The sequence below is a fragment of the Pristis pectinata genome, chromosome 8 (genome assembly GCF_009764475.1).
Source record: "Pristis pectinata isolate sPriPec2 chromosome 8, sPriPec2.1.pri, whole genome shotgun sequence".
Taxonomy (NCBI): Eukaryota; Metazoa; Chordata; class Chondrichthyes; order Rhinopristiformes; family Pristidae; genus Pristis; species Pristis pectinata.
In genome coordinates, this window is record NC_067412.1 from 92,077,181 (window position 1) to 92,094,775 (window position 17,595).

At 43.6% G+C, this 17,595-nt stretch overlaps 1 protein-coding gene across 3 annotated transcripts in view; it reads left to right on the forward strand.

Moving 5' to 3' along the window:
• mtmr1b (myotubularin related protein 1b) overlaps positions 1-17,595 on the forward strand; it is a 63,665-nt gene that overhangs the window by 5,559 nt on the left and 40,511 nt on the right. For all 3 annotated transcript variants that reach the window (XM_052020770.1, XM_052020769.1, XM_052020768.1), the window contains exon 2: positions 17,261-17,366. In XM_052020770.1, coding sequence (XP_051876730.1) covers positions 17,261-17,366 — 106 coding nt within the window. The remainder of the gene's footprint in view (positions 1-17,260; positions 17,367-17,595) is intronic.

Consider the following 17,595-nt stretch of genomic DNA (forward strand, 5'->3'; position numbering starts at 1 on the left):
TTGGTGTCATCCGCAAACTTAGCCATGAAACCATTTATTCCGTCATCCAAATCATTAATGTACAAGGTAAAAAGGAGCGGTCCCAACACTGACCCCTGCGGCACACCACTAGTAACCGGTAACCAACCAGAACAAGATCCTTTTATTTCCACTCTTTGCTTCCTGTCAACCAGCCAATGCTCCACCCATTTTGTTATTCTACCCGTAATTCCATGACCTCTCATCTTATTAATCAGCCTCTTGTGAGGCACCTTATCAAAGGCCTTTTGAAAGTCTAAATACACAACATCTACCGCCTCTCCCTTATCCACTGTCACGAACCAGCAACAAAAGAAACACACTGAGCATGATTCAGTGTTAAAAACTATTTTATTAATCACTACTATTGATAATATGTAAAATAAAAGTAAAAATGTTAGTATGTTAGAATTCAAAAATGTTAAACCTCGAACGTTAACCCCAAAACTAAACTCGTCGTGTGTGTGTGTGTGACAAAGTCCAAAACTCCCAGTTCCTGAATGGTTCTTAAAGTTCAGTTCCGCAAGCCATAAGGTGAAACATGAGCAAGGGCTTCTTCAACAACCACCGTTGTCTGAAGATAAGTGTAGATGTAGAAAAACATAGAGAGAGTACATACGAAATCCAAATGTTCCACGATGGAACCCAAACGACACTTCAGTGTTTACTCGGTAGTGACTTCCTCACCCCGAAAAGCATCCGAACCGTGGTCGTCCACATACAAATACCTGTTTCCTTCTACAGGTCAGCAACAAAGTGAACTCCACCGGATTACTTCCAACTTTTCCATACATGGATTTCAGTGGTAAACACAGTTATTGTTTCTCATCCATCGATAGAGAAAAACAAGCAGGCTGGTGTCTCTCTCCCTTCTCTCTCTCTCTTCTTCTTCTTCTGACCTCTTCAACAACGTCATTACGTCCTTTATCTTCTATTGACGTAAGCACGCCCCACACACACATACACACACACTCTCTATCTTAAAGGGACTTTCACTGAGTCCGTAACACCTCCCACCTAAAAAAAAATTTTCCCAAGAAAATTTTAACCGCGCATACAGTTAGTAATGTTAATAATTATCATGCTACACAACTACAGACTATCAGATTAGTACAGATACATGTTTCCCATTTAACATCGGGAAAGACAATCAGCAATCACATTATCTTTGCCTTTAATGTGAGTTATCATGAGATCAAACTCTTGCAAAATTAAACTCCAGTTTAACAGCCTTCTGTTCTTGTTTTTGACTCGGCTCAGAAACACCAATGGGTTATGATCTGTATACACAGTCAATGGTTTCTGAGCGGTGCAAACATATACACTGAAATGTTGCAAGGCTAAAACAAGCGACAGTAATTCTTTCTCTATGGTGGAATAATTCTTTTGATGCTCATTAAATTTCTTTGAAAAGTAAGCTACAGGATGGTCAATATCATCAAGGTCACCCTTCTGCAACAACACAGCTCCTGCAGCTTCATCACTGGCATCTACTGCTAATGAAAATGGCTTTTCAAAGTCAGGTGTTCTGAGCACAGGATGGTAGCATAAAATGGCTTTCAGCTTCTCAAATGCTTCTTGACAAGAATCTGTCCAAACAAACTTTACTCCCTTCTTCTGAAGATTAGTTAGGGGAAGAGCAATATCAGCAAAATTTTTACAAAATTTTCGGTAATATCCAACCATTCCCAAAAATCTTCTAACAGTCCTCGTACCTGTGGGAATAGGGAACTCAGATATTGCTTGAACTTTTGCCTGAACAGCAGCTTGCTTGCCTTGACCTACAACATAACCAAGATACGTCACAGTGGCATGGCCAAATTCACTTTTAGCCAAGTTAACTGTAAGGTTAGCCTTGGAAAGTCTTTCAAACAACCTTTCTAACGCAGAGATGTGATCTTCCCAAGTATCATTCCCAGTCACTAAGTCGTCAATGTAGGCATCTGTATGTTTTAACCCATGAATCACTGAATTAATCATTCTTTGAAATGTTGCCGGAGCATTTTTCATTCCAAATGGCAAAACATTGTATTCATACAATCCAGAAGGGGTTACAAAGGCTGAAATTTCCCTTCCTCTTTCTGTTAATGGAACACACCAGTACCCTTTTAATAGGTCAATCTTTGTAAGAAATTTTGCCTTTCCCACTCTGTCTATGCAATCATCCACTCTAGGAATAGGGTAAGCATCTGACTTTGTTACAGCATTCACTTTCCTGTAATCTGTGCAAAATCTAACAGTTCCATCAGGTTTAGGTACAATAACACAGGGCGAACTCCAATTTGAAGTAGAATGTCTAATAATATCATTTTCCAACATGTATTTTATTTCCTGATCAACAAGTTTACTTTTTTTCTACATTCATTCGATATGGGTGTTGTTTGATTGGTTTTGCATCCCCAACATCAACATCATGGGTAATTATCGATGTTCTGTTTGGAACATCTGGGAACAGATTTTTAATTTTAAAATTAATTCTCTCATCTGTTGTTTTTGTGAAACTTGTAAATGGTCCAACTTCGTTTCAAGGTTCTCCAGGATATTTTGGTTTTTTAGTTTCGATGGAACAATATTTGGTCTAAATTGGCCTTCCTCAACATCAACATCAGGCATTCTAGAAACAACCTTTTCACCATCCACCAAGGCCACAACTGAATCCCTCTCATAATAAGGTTTTAGCATGTTTACATGACAGAGTTGTGTTTTCTTGCGTCTATCTGGTGTTTTGATTATATATGTTAGATCAGTCACTTGAGATTCAATAACATAGGGTCCAGAAAAACGAGCTTGCAAGGGATTATTTTGGCTAGGGAAAAATACCAACACCTTTTGCCCCACTGCGAATGTCCTAGGCCGAGCACGTCTATCAAAATATGTCTTCATTCTTATCTGGCTTGTTTTCAAATTCTCTCTCGCTAGCTGGCAGACTCTCTCCAACCGAGTTTTAAATTTTTGGACATAGTCCAACAGACTCAAGTGAACTTCCTCATTAACCCATTGCTCTCTCAACAACTCCAAAGGTCCTCTCACCCTATGTCCAAATACAAGCTCAAACGGACTAAATCCTATTGACTCCTGGATCGATTCTCTAACGGCAAACAAAAGTAAATGGATACCTTCGTCCCAATCCTTGGTGTTTTCAAAGCAATAAGTCTTCAGCATATTTTTGAGAGTAGAATGAAATCTCTCCAGAGCTCCTTGAGATTCTGGGTGATATGCAGATGATACAATCTGCTTTGCTCCCAGCTCATAGACTATTTGTTGAAAAATTTTTGACATAAAATTACTACCTTGATCAGATTGGATTTCTTTTGGCAAACCAAACAAGGTAAAAAATTTTACAAGAGCCTTTGACACCGTCTTGGCCTTAATATTTCTAAGGGGTATTGCCTCTGGAAATCTAGAAGTGGCACACATGATGGTTAACAAATACTGATTTCCAGTCTTAGACTTTGGTAAGGGGCCAACACAGTCCACAATCACCTTCGAAAAGGGCTCACCAAAAGCAGGAATTGGTTTCAAAGGAGCCACAGGGGGTTTTTGATTTGGTTTACCTACCATCTGACATGTGTGGCAGGTTCGACAAAACATCACCACATCTTTTCTCAAACCAGGCCAATAGAATTGTTTCAAGATCTTCCCTACAGTTTTATTCACACCAAAATGACCACCCAAAGGCATACTGTGGGCCAGGTTTAAAATCTCATCCCTATAAACTTTTGGAACAACAACCTGATGAATAACTTCCCATTCCTCAGTAACAGGAACATGAGGAGGTCTCCATTTCCTCATTAACACTCCATTTTTGACATAGTATCCAGTTGGCACTTTTTCAATCTCCTCACATGAGAGTGCTTTTTCTTTCAATTCTGTCAACTCAGGGTCCTTTGTCTGTTCCACCATAAAATCCTTCCTCGACAAAGACAAATCTTTAAATTCAGGCTCACTGTAAGGATGTTGATCCTCCAGTGAAGACAGAAAAGTCTCAGATAAGGCATCAAAATTTTCTTCCTGTTTAGGACTGTCACAAGGAACCACATCAGACTGCACCGGACTGTCTGTCTTGGCTAATTCTCTAGCTCTAGCTCGAGTCACCGCACATGATGGGTAAACATCTGAATCATCCTCAGACTCATCAATCCTTGGTTTGGTTGTTAACCGTACCACAGGATCACTTTCTCCATTTGCAAGGTCATTTCCCAATAACAAAGAAACTCCTTCCACTGGCAAACTAGGTCTTATCCCTATCTCGACTGGTCCTTCTACGAACTTTGACTTTAAAATCACCCTGTGAAAAGGTACAGACATGGTCTCACCTGTAACGCCTCGTACTAGATTTACTTCACCAGTGTCACTTTCTTCACCAAAATTTAAAACACTGTCCAGCAAGAGAGATTGACTAGCCCCAGTATCTCTAAGAATTTTCACTGGCACCTGGGGTGACTCATCATTCAGTGAAACAAAACCCTCTGATACATACGAACGGAATTCTTTTCTCACCTCCTCCAACTTTTCCGCTTTTCCCTCTTGCAAGGACTGATCTTTAACAGCATCTCCTGAACCTTTTTGATTTTTAATTGCCTGAAAGCAAGCATTGGGCCCAGCTTCCTTCTTTTTCTTCAAAAGGGCACAATTAGATATCACGTGGCCAGGTTTCCTACAGTAATAACAAATACGCTCAACAGGTTTCTCCAGCCCTGGCTTCTTTTCATCTTTTCCTTTTTGATTACCTCCCAATTTAATCTCCGGTTTACCTGGATTGTCTTTGTAACTCTTTTGAAAGGTTTTAGGTTGTCCCCATTTGGATTTATGGGTTAAAGCATAATCATCTGCCAACCTAGCAGTTTCTTGTAAAGTTTCCACTGCCTTTTCATTTAAATATGTTGTTAATTCAGCTGGAACACATCTTTTAAAGTCTTCCACCAGTATCAATTCTGTCAATTTATCAAAATCCCCATCTACATTTTTAGCCAGGCACCATCGTTCAAAACATATTCTCTTTCCATTGGCAAATTCCATATAAGTCTGATCTGCAGATTTCCTCAAGTCTCTGAATTTTTGTCTATAAGCCTCAGGGACCAATTCATAGGCCTTCAAAATAGCTTGTTTTACCTTGGTATAATCAGCTGCATCCTCAACAGACAAAGCAGAATAAGCTTTTTGAGCTTTACCTTTAATCACACTCTGTACCATAAGAGCCCATCCTTTCCTTGGCCAGTTTGAACTCACAGCAACCTTTTCAAAATGTTGGAAATACTGATCAACCTGATCTTCTTCAAACGGAGGGATTAATCGAACCTCCCTGCTGGCTGAAAAACCATCATCAGAATCAGATTCCGAACTCCTACGCTTCATTTGTAACTCATGCTGCCTCTTTTTCTCCTCGTTATCCAGCTCCATCTTCTTCAATTCCATCTGCTTCATTGCTAGATCAGCCTCTATCTTCATCTGAGTTAGCTTTTGTTCGGCCTCTAATCTCTTTTCCTCTCGTTCAGCTTCTATCTTTAACTGGGTTTGCTCGCGTTCAGCTTCTATCTTTAACTGGGTTTGCTCTCGTTCAGCCTCTATCTTTGCCAGCTGCACCTGTGCCTCAGAAATTGCTATTTCACTGCCAGGAAACTGTTTTAACACTTCCTTCTCAAACACCTTCTTTTCCACATAATGGCCAGCTATCAATCTCTGAATATCTGCCTTTCTCATAGACTGCTTTACTTCTGTAAGGTTTAGCCTTGTAGCAATCTTTATCAAATCATCCTTTTTCGCCACCTCCAATCCCTTTTGGGTTGGTGACTCCAAAAATGCCTTAATATCCATTGCTGCTGGTTTCTACACACACAAGCCAATTAAAAAGAATTTATCAGACCTCCCTCAAAAATCTTTGGATTGAATCTCGAACAAATCTCGTCAATCTGGGGTACAATCCCAGACGACACTCGTTAACCTTGGGAACTATCCCGGACGAGCCCCCAATTTTGTCACGAACCAGCAACAAAAGAAACACACTGAGCATGATTCAGTGTTAAAAACTATTTTATTAATCACTACTATTGATAATATGTAAAATAAAAGTAAAAATGTTAGTATGTTAGAATTCAAAAATGTTAAACCTCGAACGTTAACCCCAAAACTAAACTCGTCGTGTGTGTGTGTGTGACAAAGTCCAAAACTCCCAGTTCCTGAATGGTTCTTAAAGTTCAGTTCCGCAAGCCATAAGGTGAAACATGAGCAAGGGCTTCTTCAACAACCACCGTTGTCTGAAGATAAGTGTAGATGTAGAAAAACATAGAGAGAGTACATACGAAATCCAAATGTTCCACGATGGAACCCAAACGACACTTCAGTGTTTACTCGGTAGTGACTTCCTCACCCCGAAAAGCATCCGAACCGTGGTCGTCCACATACAAATACCTGTTTCCTTCTACAGGTCAGCAACAAAGTGAACTCCACCGGATTACTTCCAACTTTTCCATACATGGATTTCAGTGGTAAACACAGTTATTGTTTCTCATCCATCGATAGAGAAAAACAAGCAGGCTGGTGTCTCTCTCCCTTCTCTCTCTCTCTTCTTCTTCTTCTGACCTCTTCAACAACGTCATTACGTCCTTTATCTTCTATTGACGTAAGCACGCCCCACACACACATACACACACACTCTCTATCTTAAAGGGACTTTCACTGAGTCCGTAACACCACCCTACCTGTGATTTCTTCAAAAAACTCCAATAGGTTGGTCAGGCAGGATCTTCCCTTCACAAAACCATGTTGGCTAGGACCTATCTTGCCTTGCGCCTCTAGGTATTCCGTAACCCCATCCTTGAGGATAGATTCCAATAACTTTCCCACCACTGACGTCAGACTAATAGGTCTGTAATTTCCTTTATGCTGCCTCTCACCTTTCTTATACAACGGAACTACATTTGCGACCCTCCAGTCCTCCGGAACCACGCTGGAATTTATCGATTCCTGGAAAATTATCACCAATGCCTTCGCTATCTCTAAAGCCACCTCCTTCAGAACCTGGGGATGCACCTCATCCGGTCCGGGAGACTTATCAGTCTTTAGCCCATTTAGTTTTCCTAGCACCTTCTCCCTAGTATTCTTAACTGAACTCAATTCCATTTCATGAGACTCCTGACTAACCGGCACATTGCTGATGTCCTCCACGGTGAAGACCGATGCAAAATATTCATTCAATTTCTCTGCCATCTCTCTATCGTCCATTATAATAGCTCCTGCACCGTTATCAATTGGTCCTATATCAACCCGTGTCTCTCTTTTACACCTTATGTATTTAAAAAAACTCTTAGTATCCTTTTGAATGTTATCCGCCAACTTCCTTTCATAATTCATCTTTTCTTTCCTAATGACCTTCTTAGTTTCTCTCTGCAGGTTTTTAAAAGCTTCCCAGTCTTCTGTTTTCCCACTAAATTTTGCTTCTAATTTGTACGCCGCCCCTTTTGCTTTTATTTTAGCCTTCACCTCTCTCGTTATCCACATTTGTGCCTTTTTTCCATTCAAAACCTTTTTTCTTGGAATATATCTATCCTGCAATTTCCTTATTTCCTGTAGAAATTCCTTCCATTTCTCCTCTGCCGTCCCTCCAGCCAGCTTACTCTTCCAATCAATTAGGACCAACTCCTCTCTCATACCATTGTAATTTCCTTTGTTCCACTGAAATATCGATACACCAGTTATCAGCTTCTCTTCTCAAACTTGAAACTGAACTCAATCATATTGTGATCACTGGTTCCCAGTGGTTCCTTTACCTTTAGTTCCCTAATCACCTCCGGTTCATTACACAGCACCCAATCCAAAACAGCTGATCCCTTGGTGGGCTCTTCAACAAGTTGCTCTAGAAAAACGTCCCTTAGACATTCCACAAACTAGCTCTCCTGAGTACTACCGCCATTCTGGATTTCCTAGTCCACCTTCATGTTAAAATCCCCCATAATTATCTTCACATTGTCACTCTGGCATGCTTTTTCTATCTCAAACTGCAATTTATCGTCCACTTGCTGACTGCTATTAGGGGGCCTATATATGACTGCTACTATTGTCCTTTTACCCTTGCTATTTCTTAGCTCCACCCACAAGGATTCCACCTCCTCTGACCCAATATCCTTCCTTTTTATTGATTTTATATCACTACTAACCATCATGGCCACACCTCCCCCTCTGCCTACCCGCCTATCCTTCCTATACACTGTGTACCCCTGGACATTCAGTTCCCAATCACATCCATCATAAAGCCATGACTCGGTGATTGCCACAATGTCGTATTTATTAACCTGTAGTTGTGCCACTAGGTCATCTACTTTATTCCTAATGCTACATGCATTTAAATATAGTACGTTTAGTCCGGTATCTGCTATTAATTTTGTTGTACTTCTGTTGTTCAGCAGATTATCCTGGCTTTCCACCTGTCTATCCTTCTTACCATCTTCACTACATACTACCTTAGACATGTTCCTATATACCTCATCCCCTATCCTAACATTCTGTATCCTAACATCCTGACTTGTTGTACTTCTATTATTCAGCAAAATATCCTGACTTCTCACCTGCCTGTCCTTCTTGCCATCCTCATTGGACTTGCTTCTGTAAACTTCCTCCTTTACCTTAGCATCTTGTAACCTAACATCCTGGTTTCCATCCCCCTGCCAGATCAGTTTAAACCCTCCCCTACAACTAAATTAAACATTCCCGCCAAGATATTGGAACCTTTGGAGTTTAGGTGCAACCCATCCTTAGCGAATAGGTCATGCCTCCCCCAAAAAAGGTCCCAATTATCCAAAAATCTGAAGCCCTGCCCTCTGCACCAGTCACTCAGCCACGCATTCATCTGCCAGAGCTTTCTATTCTTCCTATCATTGACACATGGCACAGGTAGTAATCCTGAGATTACTACCCTTGAGGTCCTACTTCTCAACCTTCTCCCTAATGCCTTGTATTCCTCCTTCAGGACCTCTTCTCTTTTTCTACCTATGTCATCGGTACCTACATGTACCAGGACTTCTGGCTGCTCACCCGGTCCCCTCAAAATATTCTGGACCCGGTCCGTGATATCCCGTACCCTGGCACCAGGGAGGCAACACACCATCCGAGACTCATTGTCGGTATCGCAGAATCTGCTATCCGTACCCCTTACTATAGAATCCCCAATAACCACTGCATTTCGCTTCCTCCGCTGGACCACAGTACCAGGCACGGTGCCAAGGTCCCGGTTGCTGAGGTCTTCCTCTATCAGGTCATCCTCTCCAACCGAATCTAAAATGAGATATCGGTTTTTGAGGGGGACCGCCACAGAGGTGCTGTCTACAAACTCTTTATAACTCCTGTCTATTTCCTGCTCACTCTCCCTAACCAACCGAAGGTCATCAAGCTGCAGCTCCAGACTCTCAATCCTTTCCTTGAGGAGCCGCATCTCGGTGCACTTTGCGCAGATGTAGTTATCGGGGAGTCTGGTAGTCTCCCAGGGTCCCCACATCTGACACTCCAAACATAAGACCAACCCTAGATGCATCTTGCTGAATACCACTGAGTTCAACAAATAAACTAATAACTTACCCCTCTCTATTAGTCTCGCCTCTTTCCCGCTCTCACCGAAGCCCGTTGAGCCAAAGCCTAACCCACTCTGCTCCCTCTCACTCAGCTGCCCGCTCCGACGCTGCCCGCTGGATATGTTGGTCTGCTATTTAAATCGCCCACGCGCTTCCGAGTGACCTCACGCACCTGCGCAGTCACTCGCCGCTATCCCGAACACTAGAAAGAAGAAAAAATGGCTCCTCGTTAATTTCCGGCACTCTCCGCTCTCTGGTCATCATTTGGTCCATAACCTTCTAAACCTTTCTAATCCACGTACCTGTCCAACTGTCTTTTATAAATTGTTAATGTACCCGCCTCAATCACTTCCTCTGGCAGTTAATGCCACATGGATACCATCCTTTGTGTAAAAAAAAAAGTTGCCCCTCATGTTCCTCTTAAATCTTTCCCCTCTCACCTTAAATCTCACCCCTCTCCCTATAACTCAGTCCCTCAAGTCCTGGCAGCATCCTTGTAAATCTTTTCTGCACTCTTTCCAGTTTAATATCATCTGCCCGCAAAAGGGCACTCAGGTCCCCCTGAACACAAACACCTTTCAATCTCACATTTTAATAATACTCTGTGTTTTCTACCAAAGTGGAAGACATCACATTATCCCACATTATGTTCATTCACTTTGGCAGCATACATCTTCCTGATAACTCCCTACATCCTCTCCACAGCCCACACTGCCACCCAGCTTTGTATCACCAGCAAACTTGGATATATTACACGTGACCACATCCATATGATTGACGTAGATTGTAAACAGCCGGGGCCCCAGCACTGATCCCTGTGATACCCACATTAGTCACAATCCTCCAACTTGAACGTGACCCATTTACTTCTACTCTCTGTTTTCTGCCTGTTACCCATTCCTCAATCCATGCCAGTATATTGCAGTCAATGCTGGCCCTTTTTTGAACCAGACACTTTCTACATGTTGGAGCATTTCATTATCTTTCAGCAAGTTTGGTGAGATCTGTTGCTTTGGAGGATCGTGTAGGTGGAGTATCCAGTAGAAGAGAATTACCCTTTCCCCAGTGAGAACAAAGTTGTCTAAATGCAAGTTCTGAACAATGACAGCTGAAAGCTCAAAACATTTCAATGATATGCAAGTTAAATTGAAATTGGGGCGGCATGGTAGTGTAGTGGTTAGCGTAACACTTATATCGCCAGCGACCCGAGTTCAATTCCGGCCGCTGTCTGTAAGGAGTTTGTACGTTCTCCCCATGTCTGCGTGGGTTTCCTCCGGGTGCTCTAGTTTCCTCCCACCTTCCAAGGACGTACAGGTTAGGAGCTGTGGGCATGCTATGTTGGCGCCGGAAGAGTGACTCTAAGTCCTGTAGACGAGGATCAGTAACCAAAGGGCAGAGAATTAAGTTTGAGTTGTTATGACTTGAAAGGTCAGTGGAAGCAGAATTCCCTTCAAATCAGATAAATACCTCAAGGGTTACGAGATGGAGACTGGGATCTGTTGCCTGTTCTTTCAGTTACAATTCTGCTCTAACTGCATCGACAAGTTTGCAGATGACACTGCCATAGTGGGCCGTATCTCAAATAACAATGTCAGAGTACAGGAAGGAGATAGAGAGCCTAGTGACATGGTGTCATGACAACATCCTTTCTCTCAATGTCAGCAAAACAAAAGAGCTAGTCGTTGACTTCAGGAAGGGGGACGGTGCACACATTCCTGTTTACATCAATGGTCTGAGGTCGAGAGGGTTGAGGACTTCAAGTCCCTAGGAGTGAACATCACTAATAGCCTGTCCTGGTCCGACCACGTAGACGCCACGGCCAAGAAAGCTCACCAGCACCTCTACTTCCTCAGGACGCTAAAGAAATTTGGCATGTCCCCTTTGACACTCACCAACTTTTATTAATGAACAATAGAAAGCATCCAATTTGGATACATCATGGCTTGGTATGGCAACTGCGCTGCCCGAGACCACAAGAAACTGCAGAGAGTTGTAAACAGAGCTCAGCACATCGTGGAAACCAGCCTCCCCTCCATGGACTCTGTCTATACTTCTCACTGCCTCAGTAAAGCAGCCAGCATAATCAAAGACCCCACCTATCCTGGACATTCTCTCTTCCCCCCCCTCCCAGAAGATACAAAAGCCTACAAGCATGTACCACCAGGCTCTAGGACAGCTTCTATCCTGCTGTTATAAGACTATTCAATGGTCCCCTATAGTATGATAAGATGGATTCTTGAACTCACAATCTACCTTGTTATGACCTTGCACCTTATTGTCAACCTGCACTGCACTTTCTCTGTAACTGTAACACTTCATTCTGCATTCTGTTATTGGTATTACCTCAATGCACTGTTGTGATGAAATGATCTGTATGGATGGCATGCAAAACAAAGTTTTCCACTGTACCTCAGTACATGTGACAATAATAAAGCAAAAAAATATTGGTGCCTGCATCATTCTGAGACTTCTGTGAATCATCATTGTAAATGGGCTGCAGAAGCATACTGCTGGAGGAACTCAGCGGATCAAGCAGTATCTGTGAAGGCAAAGAGATGGTGACTGTCCATTCCCCTCCACAGATGCTGCTCGACCTGCTGAGTTCCTCCAGCAGTTTGTCCTTTTTTTGCTGCAGATTCCAGTATCTACAGTCTCTTGTGTCTCTGTTGTAAATGGGCTGCTGTGTGGGAGCTGCTACGCTGCAGGAGAGGGTAGTTACACAGGGTCCAATTTACATGAATCAATTCCATCATAAGTTCCTATGTCCTATTTATTATGGAAATAATACAAAGGTATAGCATATCATTTTAAAGTGGGGACTGAATAATTGCCACATGCCTGTTCTCTACCCTAGTCCCTGAGTGTTACTCCTGGTCTTTACTGCAATAAGTGATCAACTATTGATGAAGGTAGAGCTGTGGATGTCATCTATATGGACTTCAGTAAGGCATTTGACAAGGTCCCACATAATTGGTTAATCAAGAAAGTTCGGATGCATGGGGTCAGTGGAGAATTGGCTGTGTGGATCCGGAACTGGCTTGCCCGTAGAAGACAGGGGGTGGTGGTTGAAGGGACTTATTCGGGCTGGAGGCCTGTGAGTAGTGGTGTTCCGCAGGGATCAGTGCTGGGACCTCTGCTGTTTGTGATGTACGTAAATGACCTGGATGAGTGTGTTGATGGGTGGGTTAGTAAGTTTGCAGATGGTACCAAGATTGGTGGAGTTGTGAATAGTGTAGAAGACTGGCAATGGATACAGCGTGATATAGATCAGCTGCAGATGTGGGCAGAGAAATGGCAGATGGAGTTTAACCCAGATAAGTGTGAGGTGTTGCACCTTGGTAGGACTAATGTCAAGAGGCAGTACACTCTTAAGGGCAAGACCCTTAACGGTGTTGAAGAGCAGAGAGACCTTGGGGTGCAAGTCCATGACTCATTGAAAGTGGTTACACAGGTAGACAGGGTGGTTAAGAAGGCTTGTGGAATGCTTGCATTTATTAATCGAGGTATCGAGTATAGGAGTCAAGAAGTTATGATGCATCTCTGTAGAACTCTGGTTAGGCTGCATTTAGAGTATTGCGTGCAATTCTGATCACCTCACTACAGGAAAGATGTCGAGGCTTTAGAGAGGGTGCAGAGGAGGTTTACCAGGATGCTGCCTGGATTAGAGGGCATGTGCTATCAGGAGAGGCTGGACAAACTTGGGGTCTTTTCTCTGGAGTGGCAGAGGCTGAAGGGTGATCTGTTGGAAGTGTATAAAATTATGAGGGGCATAGATAGGATGGACAAGCAATATCTTTTTCCCATTATTGAGCGATCCAATACCAGAGGGCAAGCATTTAAGGTGAGAGGAGGTAGGTTTAGAACTGATGTGAGGGGTACGTTTTTCACTGAGAGAGTGGTGGATGCCTGGAATGCGTTGCCTGATAGGGTGGTGGAGGCGAATTCATTGGGGGCTTTTAAGAGAGGCTTGGATGGGCACATGAATGAGAGGAAAATGGAGGGTTTTAAGAGGGATAGGGAAGGGAGGAGAAGAGGGGGAGGGGTGGCGATACTGGTCAGGGACACTGTTACGGCTGTGGAAAAGATGGATGTTGTAGAAGGATCATCTCTAGAGTCCGTATGGGTGGAATTAAGGAACAAGAAAGGAGCAGTTACTCTACTAGGAGTATTCTATAGGCCCCCCGGTAGCAGTAGAGATATAGAGGAGCAGATTGGCAGGCAGTGTTTGGAGAGAAGCAGAAATAACGGAGTTATTGTAATGGGAGACTTCAACTTCCCAAATATAGACTGGAACCTGCTTAGTGCCAAAGGTTTAGATGGGACAGAATTTGTTAAGTGTGTCCAGGAGGGATTCCTGACGCAGTATGTTGACAGGCCGACTAGAGGGAATGCCATGTTAGATCTAGTTTTAGGAAATGAACCGGGACAGGTGAAGGATCTATTGGTGGGTGAGCATTTGGGGGACAGTGACCATTGCTCCATAACCTTTAAAATTGTCATGGACAGGGACAGGTGCAGAGAGGACAAGAGGTTTTTCAATTGGGGAAGGGCGAACTACGAGGCTATAAGGAGAGAACTTGGGAGTGTAAATTGGGATGTCCTTTTTGAAGGAAAAAGTACCATGGGGATGTGGTCGATATTCAGGGATCTTATGCAGGATGTTAGAGATAAATATGTCCCGGTGAGGCAGAGAAGGAATGGCAGGGTGAAGGAACCGTGGGTGACGAGAGAGGTGGAACGACTTGTTAGGGAGAAGAAGGTAACATACGTGAGGTATAAGCAGCAAGGTTCAGACAGGGCCCGTGAGGAATATAGGGTAGCGAGGAAGGAACTTAAGAAAGGGCTGAGGAGAGCTAGAAGGGGACATGAAAAGGCTTTGGCTAGTAGGGTTAAGGAAAATCCCAAGGCCTTTTTCAAGTACGTGAAGGGTAGGAGGATGGCTAGGGTGAAGGTAGGTCTGATTAAGGACAAAGGTGGGAGAATTTGCCTGGAGGCGGCAGAAGTGGGAGAAGTTCTCAATGAGTACTTCTCTTCGGTATTCACCAGGGAGAGGGGTCTTGATGATGCGGAAGGGAGTGCTGGTAGGGGTAATGTTCTCAAGGTTGTTGATATCAAGAGAGAGGATGTGTTGAAGTTGTTAAATAATATTAAGACAGATAAATCTCCGGGTCCTGACGGGATTTTCCCCAGGCTGCTTCGAGAGGCTAGGGAGGAGATTGCTGAACCGCTGGTAAGGATCTTTGAGTCCTCGTTGTCTATGGGGGTGGTGCCGGAGGATTGGAGGGTTGCGAATGTGGTCCCCTTGTTCAAAAAAGGTAATAGGGATAGGCCAGGGAATTATAGACCGGTGAGTCTCACATCTGTGGTGGGTAAGCTGTTAGAAAGGATTCTAAGGGATAGGATTTATGAACACCTTGAGAATCATGGACTGATTAGGGACAGCCAGCATGGCTTTGTGAAGGGAAGATCTTGCCTCACAAGCCTGATAGAGTTCTTTGAGGAGGTGACCAGGAAGATTGATGAGGGCAGTGTGGTGGATGTGGTTTACATGGATTTTAGTAAGGCGTTTGATAAGGTTCCTCATGGTAGGCTTCTTCAGAAGGTCAGAGGCCGAGGGATCCAAGGAAGCTTGGCTGTGTGGATTAGGAATTGGCTTGCATGTAGAAAGCAGAGGGTTGTGGTGGAGGGAGTGCCCTCGGATTGGAAGGCAGTGACTAGTGGTGTCCCGCAGGGATCGGTTCTGGGACCTCTACTTTTTGTGATATTTATAGATGACTTGGATGAGGGGGTGGAGGGCTGGGTTAGTAAGTTTGTGGACGACACTAAGATAGGCGGTGTTGTGGATAGTGTGGAGGGCTGTCGGAGCTTACAGAGGGATATTGATAGGATGCAGAGCTGGGCTGACAAGTGGCAGATGGAGTTCAATCCAGAGAAGTGTGAGGTGGTACACTTTGGAAGGACAAACTCCAGGGCAGAGTACAGGGTAAACGGCAAGGTACTTGGCAGTGTGGAGGAGCAGAGGGATCTGGGGGTTCATATTCACAGTTCGTTGAAAGTTGCCTCACAGGTGGAAAGAGCAGTTAAGAAGGCCAATGGGATGTTGGCTTTCATAAGTCGCGGGATTGAGTTTAAGAGCCACGAGGTTATGATGCAGCTTTACAAAACTCTAGTTAGGCCACACTTAGAGTACTGTGTTCAGTTCTGGTTGCCTCATTATAGGAAGGATGTGGAGGCATTGGAGAGGGTGCAGAGGAGATTTACCAGGATGCTGCCTGGATTGGAGAGTATTGAATATGAGGAGAGGCTTAAGGTGCTAGGGCTTTATTCACTGGAAAGGAGGAGGATGAGAGGAGACATAATAGAGGTATATAAAATATTGAGAGGAATAGATAGAGTAGACAGTCAGCGCCTCCTTCCCAGGGCACCAATGCTCAAGACGAGAGGTCATGGCTTTAAGGTTATGGGTGGGAGGTTCAGGGGAGATGTCAGAGGGAGGTTTTTCACCCAGAGAGTGGTTAGTGCATGGAATGCACTGCCTGGGGTGGTGGTGGAGGCAGATACATTGAACAGGTTCAAGAGCTTGTTGGATAGGCATATGGAGGAACGTGAGATAGAGGGATATGCGGGAGGAAGGGGTTAGGTAGTGTGAGGGTGGTCTGATGGACGGCACGACATGGTGGGCCGAAGGGCCTGTTTTGTGCTGTATGGTTCTATGGATATGGGCATTCTGTAGGTAGGAGGGATTAGTTACGTCGGCACAACATTGTGGGCCGCAGGGCCTGTTCTGTGCTGTACTGTTCTATGTTCTTCTATGTAAAACTAGCCTTTTAGAAAAACATGGCATTTTTCCCAGTTGAGGTTTGTCACTTATTCAACTTTATTCTTTAAAAATGAACAAATGGGAAAAGAACAAATGGAATGTGAAGCACCAGAACATGTCAGAGGTGCATCTCCATCCCCTTGGTTGACCTTTCAGTGACTTTCATGAGGGTTATTTAACATCAATGACCTTGTAACTCTGTAATCTGAAGAGTACATTCATTTATACTTCAGTAGGAGGGCAGTTTGCCATAGCTTACTTGCCATAATATTGCTGACCTGATTCAAAAGTGCATTTTGATTTACTGTGAGGAATCAGATGACAGATAATATTTTAAATATAATCCATTATGACACTACCTACCTAAAATAAAAAATGTACAGACATTAACCTATAACATGGAGTCCCTGCCACTGACACCGCCTTCTATATCACAGGGAGCTATCTGGGCAAATCATGATCCCCTTGATTCTTTGTCAAAGGAGTCAACAGCAAAAAGACTGCTTATAAATTATTAATGTTTGGTATTCGGGGGCTGTTCAATGAATTCAATGAGTTCCTGCCTTGTTTAACCTGATTTATAGGGTGCTTCTGGTTTCGGGTCATGTTGAGTCATTAGTCAGTTGTCAGCACCTTAATGTGATAGGGTCCAGGATGTAACTGCTCACCAGTAGTAGGGATGGTTCCTGTGAAGCGGATTCCTGTTTAAAAAATACTTTGAGTTCTTTGCTTTTGGTTTTATCGTCCACTGCAGGTAGCGGGCAAATTGCATCAACATCGGCACATGCACGATGAACAGAGGGGGACTCAGTGCTTCTCGGTGATGGTTGTTGACCACTGACACTTTTCCATGTTTATCCAGCCCTGCAGGGTCTCATGTTGAATGGTGTAAACAGCTTATTGCTGCTACTATCTCAACCCAACATTCAACTGCTGCAGTGCCCGAAACCATCTCCAAGGATTATAGGGTGAGTGGTATTATTTTAAACTCGTGACTTCTGTTTTTCCCAAGCAGTCAATCTCCTCTGCTTTTCTTCTCTTCAGAGTTACATAGAGCATCGAACAGTACAGCACAGGAACAGGCCCTTCGGCCCACGATATCCATGCCGACCATCTGCCTGCATATGGTCTACACCCCTCCATTCCCCCCCTGTTCATGTGTCTGTCTAAGTGTCTCTTAAACATTGCTAATATATC